The sequence below is a fragment of the Rhamphochromis longiceps genome, linkage group LG1 (assembly GCF_057381845.1).
Source record: "Rhamphochromis longiceps isolate RC_006_pf linkage group LG1, R_longiceps_female_GT1.1, whole genome shotgun sequence".
Classification (NCBI taxonomy): Eukaryota; Metazoa; Chordata; class Actinopteri; order Cichliformes; family Cichlidae; genus Rhamphochromis; species Rhamphochromis longiceps.
The window spans coordinates 36,529,449-36,546,259 of NC_140557.1; the positions used below are offsets into that span (position 1 = coordinate 36,529,449).

Below are 16,811 nucleotides of genomic sequence, written 5' to 3' on the forward strand. Positions count from 1 at the left end.
TGGATATGGAAATTTATAAATGGTAATGTGGAAAACTGCATCCAAGACAGAAACAACCGCATTGTGCTGCTAACACAACTTTGGTTCTTTGCAAGCACCTGCCAAGACTAGCTTAGTCTTGGCAGGTGCTTGCCAAGACTAAGCTGGGTTTAAGAACCCAGAGTGGAAGCTGAGTGAATACCAAACTGAGTATGCAGACCCTTAACTTCAACAGGCAACAAGCAGATGAGGAGTGAGGCTGCAGCCTCCCTTTCTACCTGTTCATCCTTCTAAAGTAGAATCATTGTGGCGATCGCTCACTTGTGCTGTTTTTTTTTTTTTTGCTATGTGCGGTCAGCGTTGTATTCTACTATGAGAAAGATTTTAGACATGTGTGTCCTCATTAAGGATTTGTGTTGGTGTGTGGGGTTGTAGCCTCAGGTTTATGTTGCTAAATGGTGATTATGAGACAGTTTCTGTCAGCTATTTACATGTTTACAGAGTAACATGAAAGTACAAACCAACAATCACCACTTGAGGAACCTAACCGATGTAAGACTATGCATTTTTAAATTCCATTAACATGATTTTATGTTCATTTTAAGTTGACGGACAAATAATTGTCCAATAATTACACCAAAAACAGTATCTATAACAGCCTACACATATCCGTTTACTTACTAACTTTCCCTGACCCTAACCAAACACCCACTGCCAGCCAGACATTAATTAAAAATCAAAGACCGCTTACCGTTTACTACCAAATGAACATGATGCACAAGCAGCTCTGCCCCTACCAGAGAGTATGATTTAATTTGTAAGGCACTCATTGAGGAGGGTTAATCACTCCTGAAATCTAAATAGGCAAATCATTTCCAAATGATCATGTTGAATTTAATTTAAAACATCCCTGTATCCGTACAAAATTAACAAGTTTTTACATCTCTATGTGTGGAGTGAAGCTGTGGAATAGACTAAGTGAAGAACTGAAGCAATCAGCATGACTCAGTTCAAAAATATGTTTTTTGCAAAGTACAGGGAGGAGGTAGGGTTTTGATCGGGTGTCTCACCCACTATTTTCACACTGGGGATGTGTATATGTGTGTGTGGGTGCAACTTATATTTATATTTAAGTTATTTATAATTATTATTGCTTTGTTTTCCTTTTGTTTTGTTTGCTTGTCTCTTTTTCTCTGTTGTTGTTGTTATACTATTTAAACATGTTCAAAATAAAGATTCAATTCAATTCAAAATTCTGCATCTAAATAATCCAATCTCTCTGAAAGTAGTGTTTTTTAACTATTGAAGAACAGTGACCTAAAGGCATGCTATCAAGTTATAGCGTTGTCATTTTGCCAAGAGAATAACAGAGGTAGAGCCAAAGCAGGTCTGCTTCCAGAGCAGAGAGATGCCAGGAACCCAGAACAAATTTCAGGGGTGGGCGACTGTGGACTGTAACGCTCATGTTAGCTACATGAGAAAACCAGACAATTAGGATTCTCAGAGATAGAGAAAGAAACAGTCTTTGTCTGCAACCATCCATTTGCTTTCGTCTCTGCAAGACGAAGCTGATAAGTATCTTGTAATATCCATGGTTGAGCTATATCCACTGGCGAGGCTGCCGTGACATACTGAATAGTCTCGCCACAAACCTCAGGTTCATCTGAGTAGAGTTACACCACAGATAAAACGGTGCTAACAGCTTCCTTTATCTGGCAGCCAAACTGCTGTATCAATTTCTCTGATCAAAGATATGAAAATCATTTATTGTTCTGACCTATGAGCACATTATGAATAAATTCTCATAAACACAGCCCTCATTTTGAATTTCATTCTTTCGTGTGATGTAAAGTGGACTGAGGAATAAGTAGTTGAAAAACATGATGACAGATGAGTCAAACAGCGCAATGGCTCGACTGCAGTCTGCCTTGCATTGAGTGTACTCCCAAGTGTTGCACACCAAGTAGAGACAATAAGCTGAAAATTATCCCTGACGGTATGCAGCCTATGGCCTAGATTATTAATGACGTTTGCAATCGTAAATTACATTCACAAGATTAGCAGGTGAATTGATCCGTTTATTTGGGGCAGAAAATAATTTAAAGAAAGACTGATGTTTTTCTTTTCTACTCTCCCGGAGTACTCAAAACGCTGTATACAACATGCCTCATTCACCCATTCATACAAGCACTTCTAAACACAAGTGCAAACTAAAGTACATTCACACATCGTCATACTCATCATACTGATGAGTATGACCAGAAAGCAATTAGACCCTCTGATGACGATGAACGCATCAGAGGGCAACTTGGGGTTAGTATCTTGCCCAAGGATATTTGGCATGCAGACTGGAGAAGCCAAGGATCGAACCACCGACCTTCCAATTAGTAGCTGATTTGCTCTACCACCTGAGCCACAGCCACCCTGTGTGTGAGATCTATCACACACAGATCAAAACATGCTGACATGATGACCATTTCACAGTTAATAAAATGCATAAAATAATTTCTGCTACAAATTGCCTCATTTTTTCAGTACTGGGGCGTCTTAGTGCAAAGTCTGGGATGAGGAGGATATACTTTACTACATTTTTACATTTTGCAAGTAAATAATTTTTTTTTTAACCAGATGTTCCCCACTTATCCTAGACACTAGCTCTTTCAAAAGGCAGCAGACCTGACAAGGTATATCATCTTTATCACCTAAACTTGTTTTTGCTTACAACACACTGAATCATCTCATGAGTCTAAACTAAAACAAAACCTGTAACCAAAACCAAATTCCAGCAGGCTGCATGTTTCTGTTTTGCACCTGAAAGTCCAGGTTCATATGAGTTCAGCTGGACTAATTGACACAGAAGGAATGAATGAATGGTCTACATTTTGATCATAAACAAAGTGTGCCATTGTGAATGCAGACACAATGGATTCATCTGTCTGCACCTCAGCTAATCATTTCCCATTAGAGGTTTTAAAGTCCCGCTTCAGATGAATACCTTGCAGTTGACTCTGAGTTTAGAAAGGGTTTTTGTATTTTGATAGTCATTTAAGTGTAGAGTTAATATAAGAAGAAGAAGAAGCTGCTTATCATTTGTTGACTGCTTTAGTAAACACAACTAAAGCTGTGGAGATATAGTTAATATTATTGAAATCAGAAATCTTATAAAGGTTATTATTTCAATGTCCAAGATGTAAATATGACACTAGGGTTTGAAGAATTAATTAAAAGTAAAAGCTACATCTCAGGTCTGGGGGTTAGGGTTAGGGAAGATGTGTTTTTTTATTTGTCCTCAAATTCATCATTTATATAGAAAATAAGCTGCAATAAATTTGGTATGTACCAGTTTCAACTGTTTTAGATTTTTAAATACTCTCTATATAAAGATTTGTGACATTTGACATTTTATTTTTTTTAAAGTGTTTATACAAACCTCATCGTGCTGTAAGCTCAGACAGTTGTAAAAGCATAGTAAATACCAACATCATCCTATAAAATACTCAAGAACTAAGTTGTTTGAAAACGGTACAAAGAAATGCCAATGCATCTCAGCCCTTTCAGGTCAGAGACAAGAGAATCTGAGAAGGTAGATAAACTAACTGCTGAGAAATGCTAACAAAGATTAGTCAATAAACAGACAGGGGTAAGTTTTGAACTGAATCCTGGTGTTTTCCTCAAAACAGCTCCTGTTTTGATGCTTTCACTGGGCAAAAAACTATTCATCAGATTCATCCTTTACACTATTGGTATTAGTATTGCTGTCCAAATGCATAGTGAATTTGAATATTTACATAATATACAGTGTATTCACTGAATCCCACAGTGTCTCATAAAAAGGTTGTGCACAAAAATTCCCAAATGCTCAATGTTCACAATTGAAAAAAAGCTATTACTGTTACTCATCCTATTAATTCTATTCTACCAAAGATGGCTTAATTTCACCAGAGAACTTAGCCTTGAGATATTGTTCAATTAACAGAAATAAACAGGTCCGGAAACAAAGCTCACATTATGCTTGTGTCTGCTAGCAGTCTGCTAATAGCTAATAGCAGACTGGTTGATTAAGTATTTCTGACAAGCCACATTTCTTGATTGCATCTGTAACGAAGCTGCTAATAAGCTGCTATCATTCATTCTGGTGACTGGTGATGAAATGTGAAAGACTAGAAAGACAGCCCCCAGTACTGTAGACCATCATGCATTGCCCTGAAAGAAAAATTACAGGTGGACGAAAGGCATGAAAGCAGCACTTTTCAAAGTGAACAGCCACAAAGTATGTTCTAAATATGAATTAGGAAATAAAATTGCATATTTTGTATTTATCACACAAATGCACATATATATATATAAGAGCAATGACATTAATATTAACAGTACGGAGAAACTCACCCTGTAGAATTTTGCCAGTTAGCTCGTAACCCTAACCCTCGACAACTTAAATATCAATACTGAATGAATTATTTTGAATACCTGCTAATGCAAACACAATGCTAGCTAGCTAAGACTAAATTTAATGTTTGCCAACATTAATGCTACCAAAATACAATATTAAGGTAGTTAAATTTTGCTTTTTAAACTTATTTAGAATTTTTGGGGGAGGGTGTGGTGAGTCATGTTAACATCACTGATTTGTGAACTCTATAAATCTTTAAAATAAGAATCATAATAAAGGTTTCTTCTGTAAAAACAACCCTTGATTAGCAGAAAAACAAACAGGCTTCTATGTAGCAGAATATGACTCCAGGCTGATCTCATACAGATCAGTTGATCTCCCAGTGAACCTTAAAACTGTCTCACTATCACTACACTCATTAATACATCTGTCATCAAGAAGCAGAAGGGCTGAATGAGATTTCTTTGTGCCATATTTTTTTAACTCAGGTTTCAGTGACTTTTTAAACACCTGAGCTACAACTGGACGACAGATTTAGAGGTTATGATGTTGTTGACACCCAAAAGGTCAGTTTGCTCCATGTAGTGAACAGGGATATCTGAATCACACCAGTGAGGTCAGCAAAGGTGACTCAGGGTTCAGATGACCATTTTTGCCCCTCTCCGACCTTTTCACCGTATCACTATATTTCAGTAGGTTTGCTGAGATAGTGCTCTGAGTAACAGGCAGAAAACCCAGACTGGTGCTATTTATAGAACGGAGCTAAAGTAACCAAGGGGAGCTTCAATGCAAGGCCAAATTCCAGGAAGTCGGTTCAACAAACTCTGAGTCTAACCACAAACTCCGAGCTGATTTACTCTGAGATCAGCAACTCACAGTTTCCTCTTTAAGAAAGTAGGATGATCAAAGTAAGTTCAATCAACTCTGAGTATGTTGACCCTGAATTGAATGTGTTTGTAGAGAAAGAAAGCAATCCTCAACAGAGCTTCAATACTAAGATTCACCATGGCAACGATTAACTAAAGAACAGATCCCCTTTTTATCCAGTGAACCAAGGCATATGCATTCAGGTCAAGTATAATGTCATAATTTTACATTTAAATTTGAAATCTAATCATCTAACCTGACAGGAACACGGGTGGGTAGGCACTGAGGGTAAAAAATATGGAAAAACAAATAAGACAGAGAAATGATGGATATTAGTTAACTAGATAGCAATATACTCTGGGATGGATCTGCCCTTTTATTGAATAAAAAAATACGTTTGTGAGAACTTTTGATTGTTTCCTCTTTTTTTTTAAATTAGTCTAATTGTTCAGTAAAACTTAAGGCTTCTATTATTTCTGCCATTTATGCTTCAAAATGAGATTTAGAGAAAGACTATGCTTTAATTTTCACCAGTTTAACCACTAAGAATTTAAGCTAATGGCAGTCTTCACTGACATACATTAGGGTTATTTTCTTGGAGAGACAGCAGATATGTTTTAATAATAATAATGGATTGCATTTATATAGCTCTTTTCGAGACCCTCAAAGCGCTTTACAATTCCACTATTCATTCACACACTGGTGGAGGCAAGCCACATTTGTAGCCACAGCTACCCTGGGGCAGACTGACAGAAGCTGCCATATCGCGCCATTGGCCCCTCTGGCCATCACCAGTAGGTGAAGTGTCTTGCCCAAGGACACAACGACCAAAACAGACAGGGCTGGGGATCGAACCGGCAACCTTCCGGTTACAAGATGAGATTCCCAAGTCCCTGAACCACGATCGCTCCGTTTTAATGTTAATGTTACCGTTAGTACTCATTGTAATTCCGTCAAAACAAGTCTTGAATGTAAAGTTTTTATTTATATTCATCATATAATAAGAAAAATCTAACCTTGGTCTTGTTTTAGCATTTTTTTGACTATATAAATACACATAGCACAGTACAGTAGTACTTCAGATTATTTAAAAACACATTTAGACAATTACTAGTTGTTTGAATTATATTTTTAATGGTTTTTCAGTGGTGTGGTGGTGGATGGTGGTGGATACAAACAAGATGCTTAACGGTCAAACATCAGCTACTTTGATATATTTTGGGGTCATGTGGGTTTAGTGAGTTGTGTGAATGGGTGACAAAAATGAATTGAGACAGGTCAGTTTGGAGCCTGATCATCGATGCTGACGTGATATGTACAATATATATTTATTTAAAGTTTATTTGTTCAGCATTGTCTTGCTGATGATCTTTTGTAGTACATGTTAGTCCAGAACTATATAGCATTCACCGTTAATGGTGCCTTCACAGATTTACAAGTGACTCGAGTCAATGTTTACAAAAGCATCCCTCTATACAAGGATGTTGGTGTTTGATCTGTATATTGGCAACAAACCAGATGGTCTCTCATTTCAGTGGTGTCTATGTTTTCCAAATGTAAGACTTTCATTGGTCAGATAGTTTTCCAAATCACCTTAAGCGATAGGTTTTATTTTTTCTCAAATTAAAGCTAGGGCCAAATTCTCTGACAATGTCAGAAAGCCTAACAAGGTCAGTTTTATTTGTTAATGGAAATCCTTCATAAATACGTGATTTGAGGTTCACAGATAGAATCTTTGATTGTCTTTTAAGAGTTACCATTTTAGCGCTACACTGTTTCATTGTTCTTTTGTATACTTATTCAGCTCTTCTGCTTTTACATGAAAAACAAAGATTTTATATTTTTGACAGTTCTAAAATCGAGAAATATAATCCTTCTGTTTGCAGGTGTAGCGCTCTCATCAATCAACTATATAATCTATGCAAATATGTCATAAGATGCGACATCCTTAAACTAACCCTTGCCTGTGCGTATTGTAATCAGGATGACTCCTGGTTGATGTCACAGAATGAAACCACTTAACCCCCCTTTCAGGCTGACAGCCAGAGAGGATTAAAGGGGTCAGATGACTGTATTCTACCCATAATGTCTGTTCACCTCATCTGTTGGAATCCCGTCCTTTGTCTGCCACAGAAAATCTGCACTTTTCCTTATGTCACATCAACAGACACTTCCACAAGGCTTATATCTTTAAATCTATAAATGTAAAAATTTCCCCAAAAAAACTTAATTCCAACTTATACATTTTACTGGTCTGACCAGTAGATGAAGCAAGGCAGTCCCCCCCCCCCCAAAAAAAAGGAATTAAAAACCAGGAAAATTCATGTATTAGAAGCCAGCAGGGAATTAGCAAGTTCAACCAGAAGATGAGTCAGGTTAACAGAACAACTGGGCTAAGTTTATCTAAAACTGTCCACACAAAATGAACAGCTACGTCTGCTTATTACTTTATGTTGGGAAACAAATGGTTACAATGAAGTGCTGACTACATGTATCACACAAGCAGCATCACCAGGTATGGGAAGGAGGGGGGTGGAAGACTATTTCAGGCTTCTGTGACATTTTAAGAAAGTTTAATCAACCTGCAGCCAGTTTCTCTGTGACATCAGCTTCAGTCAGGTACACTAACAGCATAAGATTTCATTAAGTGAAACACTCATTTCTTGACCTTTACTGCTCAAGAAAAACATCTTGTTCCTTTGCTCAATCAACCTGATACCAAACAGTTAACTAGGATAACTACAGTCTGCTATGTGTGAACTTTTCAAGATTCTGTACCACTTAAGCAGGAGTTTGGAACCCTTTGTTTTACCTCATTGTTTTACCCTGATATGAAACAAAAATGTTAAATTGTTACATTCAGTCTCCATCTTTAGTCTGACCATACTTCCACTCTGCACTGTGACTAAAGACCAATGCATGCACAAGAATCTCAGGGTTATTACGAGTGGAGAAGTGTGAATAATCAGTTTGATCTTTCTATTTTGAATTCTGTTATTTACTAGTTTGTTGCTACAGATCACACATCCCAGAGAGTCAGCTGAATGAAAGCAAATAAATTTTTCCAGATACCTTTTCTATTTTTTATATTCAATTCTCTATTTTTCTCCTTTTCCCTTTTTAAATTTGGATTCCATAACAACGAGAGTAGCTTTTGTTTAAAATTGTGAAATGAAGAATTACAATCAAATTAAAATAAAATGGATTTTAAAAGTGCAGTACTGTCCAATCAAAAGGAGTTTTTTTACATTATAAAGCAGCCATTACCTTCTATGTATAACTATTCACCAATGGACAGAATACATTTGTACTAGCTGTCACTCACCCAGGCGGGCAGACACATCCAGCCAGACAGGGCTCGTGTGATGAGCAGGTGAGGTTGAGCAGGTAAGACTCACAGGTGCGCTCACAGGACACACCCCTTCCCGGCAGGAGGCCATCCTCCCCTTCTGAACAGTTCTGGTAGATCTGACCTTCTGGACACAATCTGTCTGTAAGTAAAAATGACATCACAGATTTTTTGTAGATTTTTGGTGTCACTTTTAAACTGACAGTGAAGAAGAGTGAAAAATTAGTTTGTTAGGTATGAATGCTGAACAACATAAACACATCAATGTTTTAGCTCATGCATTATTAATCTTCACTATCAAAAAAGGCACTTTTTCACATTTTCTTAGGACTGTAATTTCTCACAGTACTCACAGTATGAAAGTTGATATGACACAAACATATATATCCACTGATTATTTTTCTTTTGGCTACTTCCTTTAGGGGGTATCACAGTCAGTCACCTGCCTCCATCTCATTATATCCCTAGCATCCTCCTTTGTCACACCCACCCTCTGCATGTGCTCCTTCACTACATCTGTGAATCTTCTCTATAATTCGTCTGCACATGTCCAAACTATCTCAGCCCTGCCTCTCAAACTGTTCAACCTGAGCTGTCCCTCTGATGTATTCATGACTAATCCTGTCCATCTTGGTCTCAAAAACACTCAACATCTTCAGCTCTGCTACATCCAGCTCAGCTTCTGATCTTTTTGTCAGTCCCACTATCTCCAAACCGTACATTATAGCAGGTCTCACTACCATGTTGTAAACTTTCACTCTAGCTGCGATCCTTCTATCACAAATCAGCCTGACACTCATCTAGACCCACTCCACCACACTCGAACATTCTTTACTTTTCTTATGTCTGTTGCTTTGGATGGTTCAACCCAGGTATTCAAACTCATCCAACTTCATTATTGCTCCTCCTTGCATGTCCATCTTTCCTCCTGTCTCCCTTCACAAATATATTCTGTCTTCCTTCTACTAACTTTCATTCCTCTTCTTCACAGAGCATACCTCCACCTCTCCAGACTCTTTCAACTGCTTCTTACTCTCACTACAGATCAACATATTAGCTGCAAATATCATCCACAGACACTTCTATCTGACCTCCATCACAATTTGTAATACCACCCCCACCACTGCATACCTCACGTTGTCTCACTGTCCTTTTAAATGTCCTGCACTATCCTCACATACTTCTTCTTCTCTTGGCTATAAGAAAGATCCACAAAGACACAGTACAACTTCTTCTGACCTTCTCTATACTCTCCAATAACAAAGCAAACATCACATCTGCAGTGATCTTTCCTGGCATGAAGCCATATTGCTTCTCACTGATCATCACCTCTCTTCTTGACCGAGCTTCAACATATACACGGTAAGGTTCATCCCCTTTGTCACTCTGTAGTTACTACAGATCTGCACATCACTCTTGTTCTTTAAAACTGGTACCAGTACACTTTTTCTCCATTGCCCAGGTATCCTCTGATTCTCCAAGACTGTATTAAACAATCTGCTTAAAAAGTCCACTGCCTTCTCTCCTAGACATCTTCATTATTCCACAGACATGTCACATTGGCCAATTGTCTTTTCACTCTCCATCATCTTCATACCTGCCCTCACTTCCTCCTTACTAATCCTCTGCACTTCCTGATTCATTAACTTTCCTCCATCTGTTCTCTCTCTCATTTTCTACATTCATAAACTCAAAATACTTCCTCTATCTTCTTAACATGCTCTCTTCACTTGTTACTACATTTCCATATCTATCCTGAATCATACTAACCTGCTGCACATACTTTCCAACTCAGTCTCCCTCCCTACCTAATCAACGCAAGTCATTTTGTCCTTCCTTGTTTTCCAGCCTCATGTACAACTTATTATAAACACTTTCCTTTCCCTCTTCTCTCTTTGCTGTTCACCCAGCCTCCCAAACTTACTTCTTTGCTTTCTTCATCTCCCTGACTATCCCACTTTTCTTTGCTAACCTTTTCCTTTTATCACTGTCTTGTACTTCCTCATTCTACCACCAAGTCTCCTTGTTCTCATTTCTTTGTCCAAAGGACAAATGCCTTCTTGGTAGTTTCCGACTTCAGCTATACCCTTCCAGTCATCTATAACTCTTCCCTACCATCCAGCTCTTGTCTCAATATCTTTCTGAACTCTGAGCTCTAAACTCCTCTTCAACTTCTATTATTCAATTCTTGTTTTTGCCTTAAGATTAAAAAAAAAGATCAGATTAACAAAATCAAATGGACTCACCTGTGCCTGTTTGTGTTTGGGACACCAGTCTACCATTCAGACAGAGCCTGCAGGAGGCACAGAGAGACATTACTCACCTTAATGATGGCAACTGGAGAAAATTCATAGAATTTTCACATATTTAAAATTAAATACAGGTTTGGTACTTTGGTGATAATGTCAATATACTGCAATGTATGTAGTTTCTGTTATTTGTCCTCTTACATTGACTTTGCTCATTTTTGGTAATTTCCCTAATATGAGTTTCACCAAATTAGAAATTTAAAGAACAGATTTATACTCCCCAGGTGATTCAGTCTTTCTCAAGGTGGAAATTATATTAGCTTTCTTCCACACATTGTATTGTTTCACCAAAAAGGTTGCTGATTACAGCTGGTCCCTATACAATTTAAACAAACAGCCTGTGTTACATTACTTGACAGAAGTCTTCTGATGTTGGATCTCTGGACAGAACTTGCAAGAAATCCAACATCATCTCCAACAGGAAAGAAATGTTCCTGTTTTGTTTTTTGTTTTTTGTGGAACTCTAAAACGTAATATTTTTAATATGCAGGGAAGAACCTAATAAGCTCTTGGCCTAACTTAAAGTAACAATTTGAATTAAACAAAGCAATTTTTTTCTATTTTGAAAATTTTTTAATTTTCTGGAGTCTTTTGTTCATTCAAACATTTGACTTGAAACACTTGATTGAAAAGAATATCTCTAGAAAAATATAAACTTTTCTTACACAGATTTTCCTTTTACGTGGTCGTGACTGACAGGAGGTAGAGCTTTTTATTGAGAAAAAATTAGGAAATCTGAACCACAGCAAACCAGAAACTTTAGACTCCTTTGTTCTGAAAGTAAATTCTGCTCCTCAGTACTGCATTATTTTAACTGACTAAATTAAAGGCAGTTCCCAGTGTTTTCTGTGCTTTCTCTAACTGCTAACTAAACTGCCTCATGTAATATCAGTAATGTCACAGTTCATTGTTACAGAATTTATTTACAAAAATAAAGCCTGACACTCATAAGTCTAGACTGAAGGTAGAAATGAAGGGGAGGAGCTTACTGAACGCCTGCTGAAGTCATGATCACATCTCCTGGTTCATAATCTGCTCCGAGGAAACTGCAGGGGCACTCGCTCCTGGAAAAAAAAGAGACAACCTGACTTGAACTTGTGACAAACCTAAATGGACCGACTTTGGTTCCCCCCATAAATATACATTCACTGCTTAATTTTTTTCCTTACCAATGTTAATTAAGGAGAAGTGGAGGGGAGCAAAATAGACCAGTCTTACTTGAAAAAAATACAGTATTGTATGATTTATATAATATACATTGTGGTAATTTATGTTTAGCTAAGGCTAAAAGCCTTTGTAACATATAGGCCAGTGCCACACATCAGCTTCTGTACTACAAATTCTTTCTCACTGGTTATCAGATATCTGTCGTCCCCAGCCCGAGTGGGAATGAAAGGGGGGTTTCACGATGAATTCCTTGATGTAACTCTATCACATGGTAAGTAAGGCATGGCGCTGCACTAGGATGTAAAAACCTGGGACATTTAAGAGGAATTAAGCTGCATGTCTTCTAGGGCAGAGCAAGCTAAAAAGGAGAGCACAATTACCGAGGTCCTCTGGGTCTACAATGTCTGCAGCAAAGATACCAGGTTTTCTACTTAGAAGCTGACCTAAACTTCAAAGCAGATACAAATATCACTTTGAGTGGATTGGTTTGGTGGAGTCACTCCAGCTTCACCACCCTCCACATCAGCACAGCAGGTAGTACTGAAGCTGCTCTGGGTATTAAGTCCCACCTGCTTCATCATATAAATATTTCATCATTTTTTTGCCTTTACATACTTCTACCTACGAATATCACTTCCTCGTCCTTACCTGTGCACACAGGTGTGTGTTCGGTGATTGTAGAAGGAACCCAGAGGACAGACGCAACCTTCCTCACACTCCTCCCCACAGTGCTGCGGGACAGAGAGGGAGGAGCAACGGCGCTGGCAGGAGGACACACAGGTGCCGTACTGCATGTTGGCAGGACAGGTGACAGCTGCAGGGCAAGACAGAGTTCAGCAAAGACTCAGACTCACAGTCAGTTTGGCCTTTTAATGGGAATTAACTTGATGATGGCGTCACTGTATTCTTCATCAAGTTATCAAATTTAACAACAAAGTGTAGAGCTACTGATTGGAGCAGAATGATGGTTTGTGTATGACTTTTTTCCCCTCCAGGGGAAAAAAGACATACGTCTGTTAATTCATCATTTAAAACTTTAGTTTGTCCAGTCATCTCTAAAGTGTGTGACATGCGAGAGAGCCAATAAAGGCAAGCTGAATGGACAGTGCAGAATCATTTCAGATTCGTGACATCAGTTCATCCACTGAGTAACGTTCAAGAAATAGACCTGATATCTGTTGTCATCCATAAAACCAGTGAGGCACATGTCATTAGTGTGCTCCAGTATTTAAACAAAGAATGATGTTTGTTGTGGATCTCATTAAAATGCACTCACGTTCTAACTTAATGACTCACACTGGAATAAAAATAGGATGACAAACTCCTGTGGTTGCCCCGTGATTACCCTAAACCTGTGGGTGACCACTTTGAGTGTAGTTTCACCTTTCAAGACATCCCATACCTTCTTTGGGAAAGTTTTTGGTAGGAAAATTTTCCAAAATTACTCCTAAGCTGGCACTGATACTGTTTGATCTAAACTGATTTTTTTTTCCATGTCATTCCCTAAAAGATTAAACTTCCATGAACAGTCTTGCCAATAACTCATATGACATACTGACATATATATTGAAATATTAAAATGTCCTCCAAGCTGAAATTTGAAAATCATCTGTGACCTTGAACGGTGAGTTGGGAGAAATATTTGGATTTGATATTAGACATGAAAACAAAAAATATGTCAGAAATAATTGCTAATTTTGACATCTCTGTAGCAGCAGGTACATTCTTGGACAAAATATGTTTGGCGTGAATGTGACTCACCACAGTCAGATATCTGTGATCGAAAGTCAATGATGACGGAGAATCGACGGCAGTGGCGAGCATAGTGGGCCAGCGACGAGCAGAGGCAAGGCGTCCCACACTTACAGGTATCGGAGCGACACTGCTGATGGAAGGGTGTTGGACTGAGGTACTCATGACAGGCAGCAAACAGATCCTGATTCAGCACATCACACATTTCTGAAGCATAGGTCACTGTTAAAAATAGTTTAGAAATAATTCAAGTAAACAAGTCTTGCTCTCTGTGATTCTGATGTCATGAATCAAATACAAACCCTAAATAAAATATTTTTAAAGTTGTTCATTTATGTCATAATCATTGTAAATTCACTGGATAATACAGATAAATATGTGTGTAAAAATATAAGAATAAAAGTAGAAACTAAACTGATTTACACCTTAAACAGAGCTTGGGATACATTTTTACTGTGATATCAACATCAAAATGTCCAAACGTTTTATAATAATACATATGTTTTATTTTATAAAGCACCACTTACGCAGTTTAACATAATAAATGTTATACGACTGAGTAAATATGTTATTTTTCTCTACTGAAACAGAAAAAAGGAGGAAGAGAAACTGACCAGCCTGCTGGTGTGTATCACAGGGATCAAGCTGAGGCGTACTCAGGCTGGACAAACACGCAGACGAAACCTTCCAGGCATTTCCAAAGAGCTGAGGAGTGCTTTCTATCATACCTGATGGAGATCTGAACCAAAACCAAAGCAAGGAATCAGTATGACAGCACACAGATAGAAAAAAAGTCATTTTTATAAAGTGAGTCCAGTGCTATCGTGTGAATGAAGAGTTGCCTTTTGATTTTTGTGGTTACAAGTGTTGTTGTGTTCACAAAATAACATTCTGATAATATCAGAATCAGAATAATTATTAATCCCAGAGCAAATTATGTGGTCACAGTTGCTCAAAGACAGTAAGAACAGTAACCAACTAAATTAAATTAAATATTACAATATATTACAAGTTATAAAATATAACAAAATAGCTATAATTATAAATATTACTGAATGTTACACAAAATTAAATGTGTGTAGTTGACATTGAGGTGCCCCTCTTATTATACTGACTTTTCTCTGTAGAGGATGTGACATCAAGAGTGTGCACTGTGACATCCACATCGACCCCATGGATTGAAACAGGGGTCACTGAGCATGGCAGGAGATTATATATTATTGTAATCAGTCCTAAAAATCTTACAAACATGGTGTCTTACTGACTTACTGAATCTAGGTGGCATTACATTGACCTTCAGTAACACTGGAGTTGTTTTTGACCAGGATATGTGCATATTAACCAAATATGTAGGACTGCCTTCTTGCATTTATCTCTTGAATTAGAATCATCCCGTCTCAGTGATGCTGAAAAAGTTGGTTATGCATTTATTGCTTGTAGGCTGCATTACTGCAATTATTTATCAGGTTGTCCTAAACACTCACTGAAAGCCTTTAGTTAACCCAACATGCTGCAGTGAGAGTACTGACAGGGTCTGCAAACAGAGAGCATGTTTCATTGGTTCCCCGTTAAACCCAGAATCAAATTAAAAAATCCTGCTCCTCACATACAAGGTCTTGAATAATCAGGACCCATCTTACCTTAAAGACCCAATTACACTGTATCTTCCCAACAGAGCACTTTGCTCTCAGACTGCTGGTTTACTTGTGGTTCGTCAGGTATTTAAAAGTAGAACGGGAGGAAGAGCCTTCAGCTTTTAGGCCCCTCTTCTGCAGCTCCCATTTGAATTCAGAAGACAGACGCTATCTCTACTGTCAAGATTAGGCTTTAAACGTTCCTTTTTGATAAAGCACATAGTTAGTGCTGGATCACGTAACCCTGAACCCTCCCTTAATTACACTGCAATAGGGGGCTTCCCATGATATACTGAGAGGTTCTGTTCTCCTTCATTCACTCGCTATGTTTATACACCACTTTAGTTCATCTCGGGCTCCCTCCCCTCACCCCAGCAGGTTGTAGCAGATGGTTGCCCCTCCCTGAACCTGGTTCTGGTGGTGGTTTCTTCCTGTTCAAAGGGAGTTTTTCCTTCCCACTGTTCTCAAGTGCTTGCTCATAGAGGGTTCTTTGATTGTTTGAGATTTTTCTTCTTTCTTTCTTTCTTTCTTTCTTTCTTTCTTTCTTTCTTTCTTTCTTTCTTTCTTTCTTTCTTTCTTTCGTCAGGTCTTTCCCTTAAAGCTCTTTAAAACTGTTGGTGTGATTTGAAGTTGCATACATAAAACTGAATTTAAAGGCATTTATTTGAAGTGAACTGCATTTTTTAAACTTTTAAAGAAAATATGTGCAGTATTAAATACACATTTTACTTGTACTTCTTTGATCCTTCTCTGAAACATGCTGGACCTGGAACTGATACGAGTACAATAGCAAGCTAGAAGCGACTGACACGGGAGTCCCACCTCCGCCCAAGCCACTATTAATCAGATGGGTTTCACCCAATTCTCTTTGAAGTAGAATAGCTGCCTGCAGTTCTTTCTGACTTACTCCTCTTCTTTTTTTGCCACTAACTATGCAACTAAGTGTCTGAAATGACTGCAGCTGCAAAGCAAAGCAAAAACAAAACAAAAGGTTAAAATTGTGCAAGTCATCACTTTAACTACAGTCTTTTAGTAGTGCTTCAGGAAAAGTGACTCCTTAGCAGCATACGGGCACTTCAGTCAGTAACTGTGATGTATATCCATTTACAGCTGTTAGACAACATCCGCCCTTTATAGTCAGCCATTACGATACGGTACAGTGGAGCTCCTATTCCGCTAACAGTAAATTCCTTGTTGAAGTGGCGTGTCCAGTTGGGCGCTCATCTAGTCCCCCTAAAAGAGCTGATCATAGAGCTGGGCTTTTGATGCTGAGCCGCCGACCAGTGTGCATTACAGAGAGAGTAAGTGTGAGAGGGAGAGCACTTCACCATCACCTCCCTCTTTGCCTCTGAAACAGGAGCATG

The 16,811-nt window shown here is 38.2% G+C and overlaps 1 protein-coding gene across 2 annotated transcripts in view; it reads right to left on the reverse strand.

Moving 5' to 3' along the window:
- Positions 1 to 16,811, reverse strand: part of otog (otogelin) — a 66,720-nt gene that overhangs the window by 31,927 nt on the left and 17,982 nt on the right. For both annotated transcript variants that reach the window (XM_085408043.1, XM_085408036.1), the window contains exons 18-23: positions 14,428 to 14,552; positions 13,823 to 14,035; positions 12,710 to 12,875; positions 11,884 to 11,958; positions 10,832 to 10,878; positions 8,562 to 8,727 (exon numbers count right to left, since the gene is read on the reverse strand). In XM_085408043.1, the coding sequence (XP_085264169.1) occupies positions 8,562 to 8,727; positions 10,832 to 10,878; positions 11,884 to 11,958; positions 12,710 to 12,875; positions 13,823 to 14,035; positions 14,428 to 14,552 (792 nt within the window). The remainder of the gene's footprint in view (positions 1 to 8,561; positions 8,728 to 10,831; positions 10,879 to 11,883; positions 11,959 to 12,709; positions 12,876 to 13,822; positions 14,036 to 14,427; positions 14,553 to 16,811) is intronic.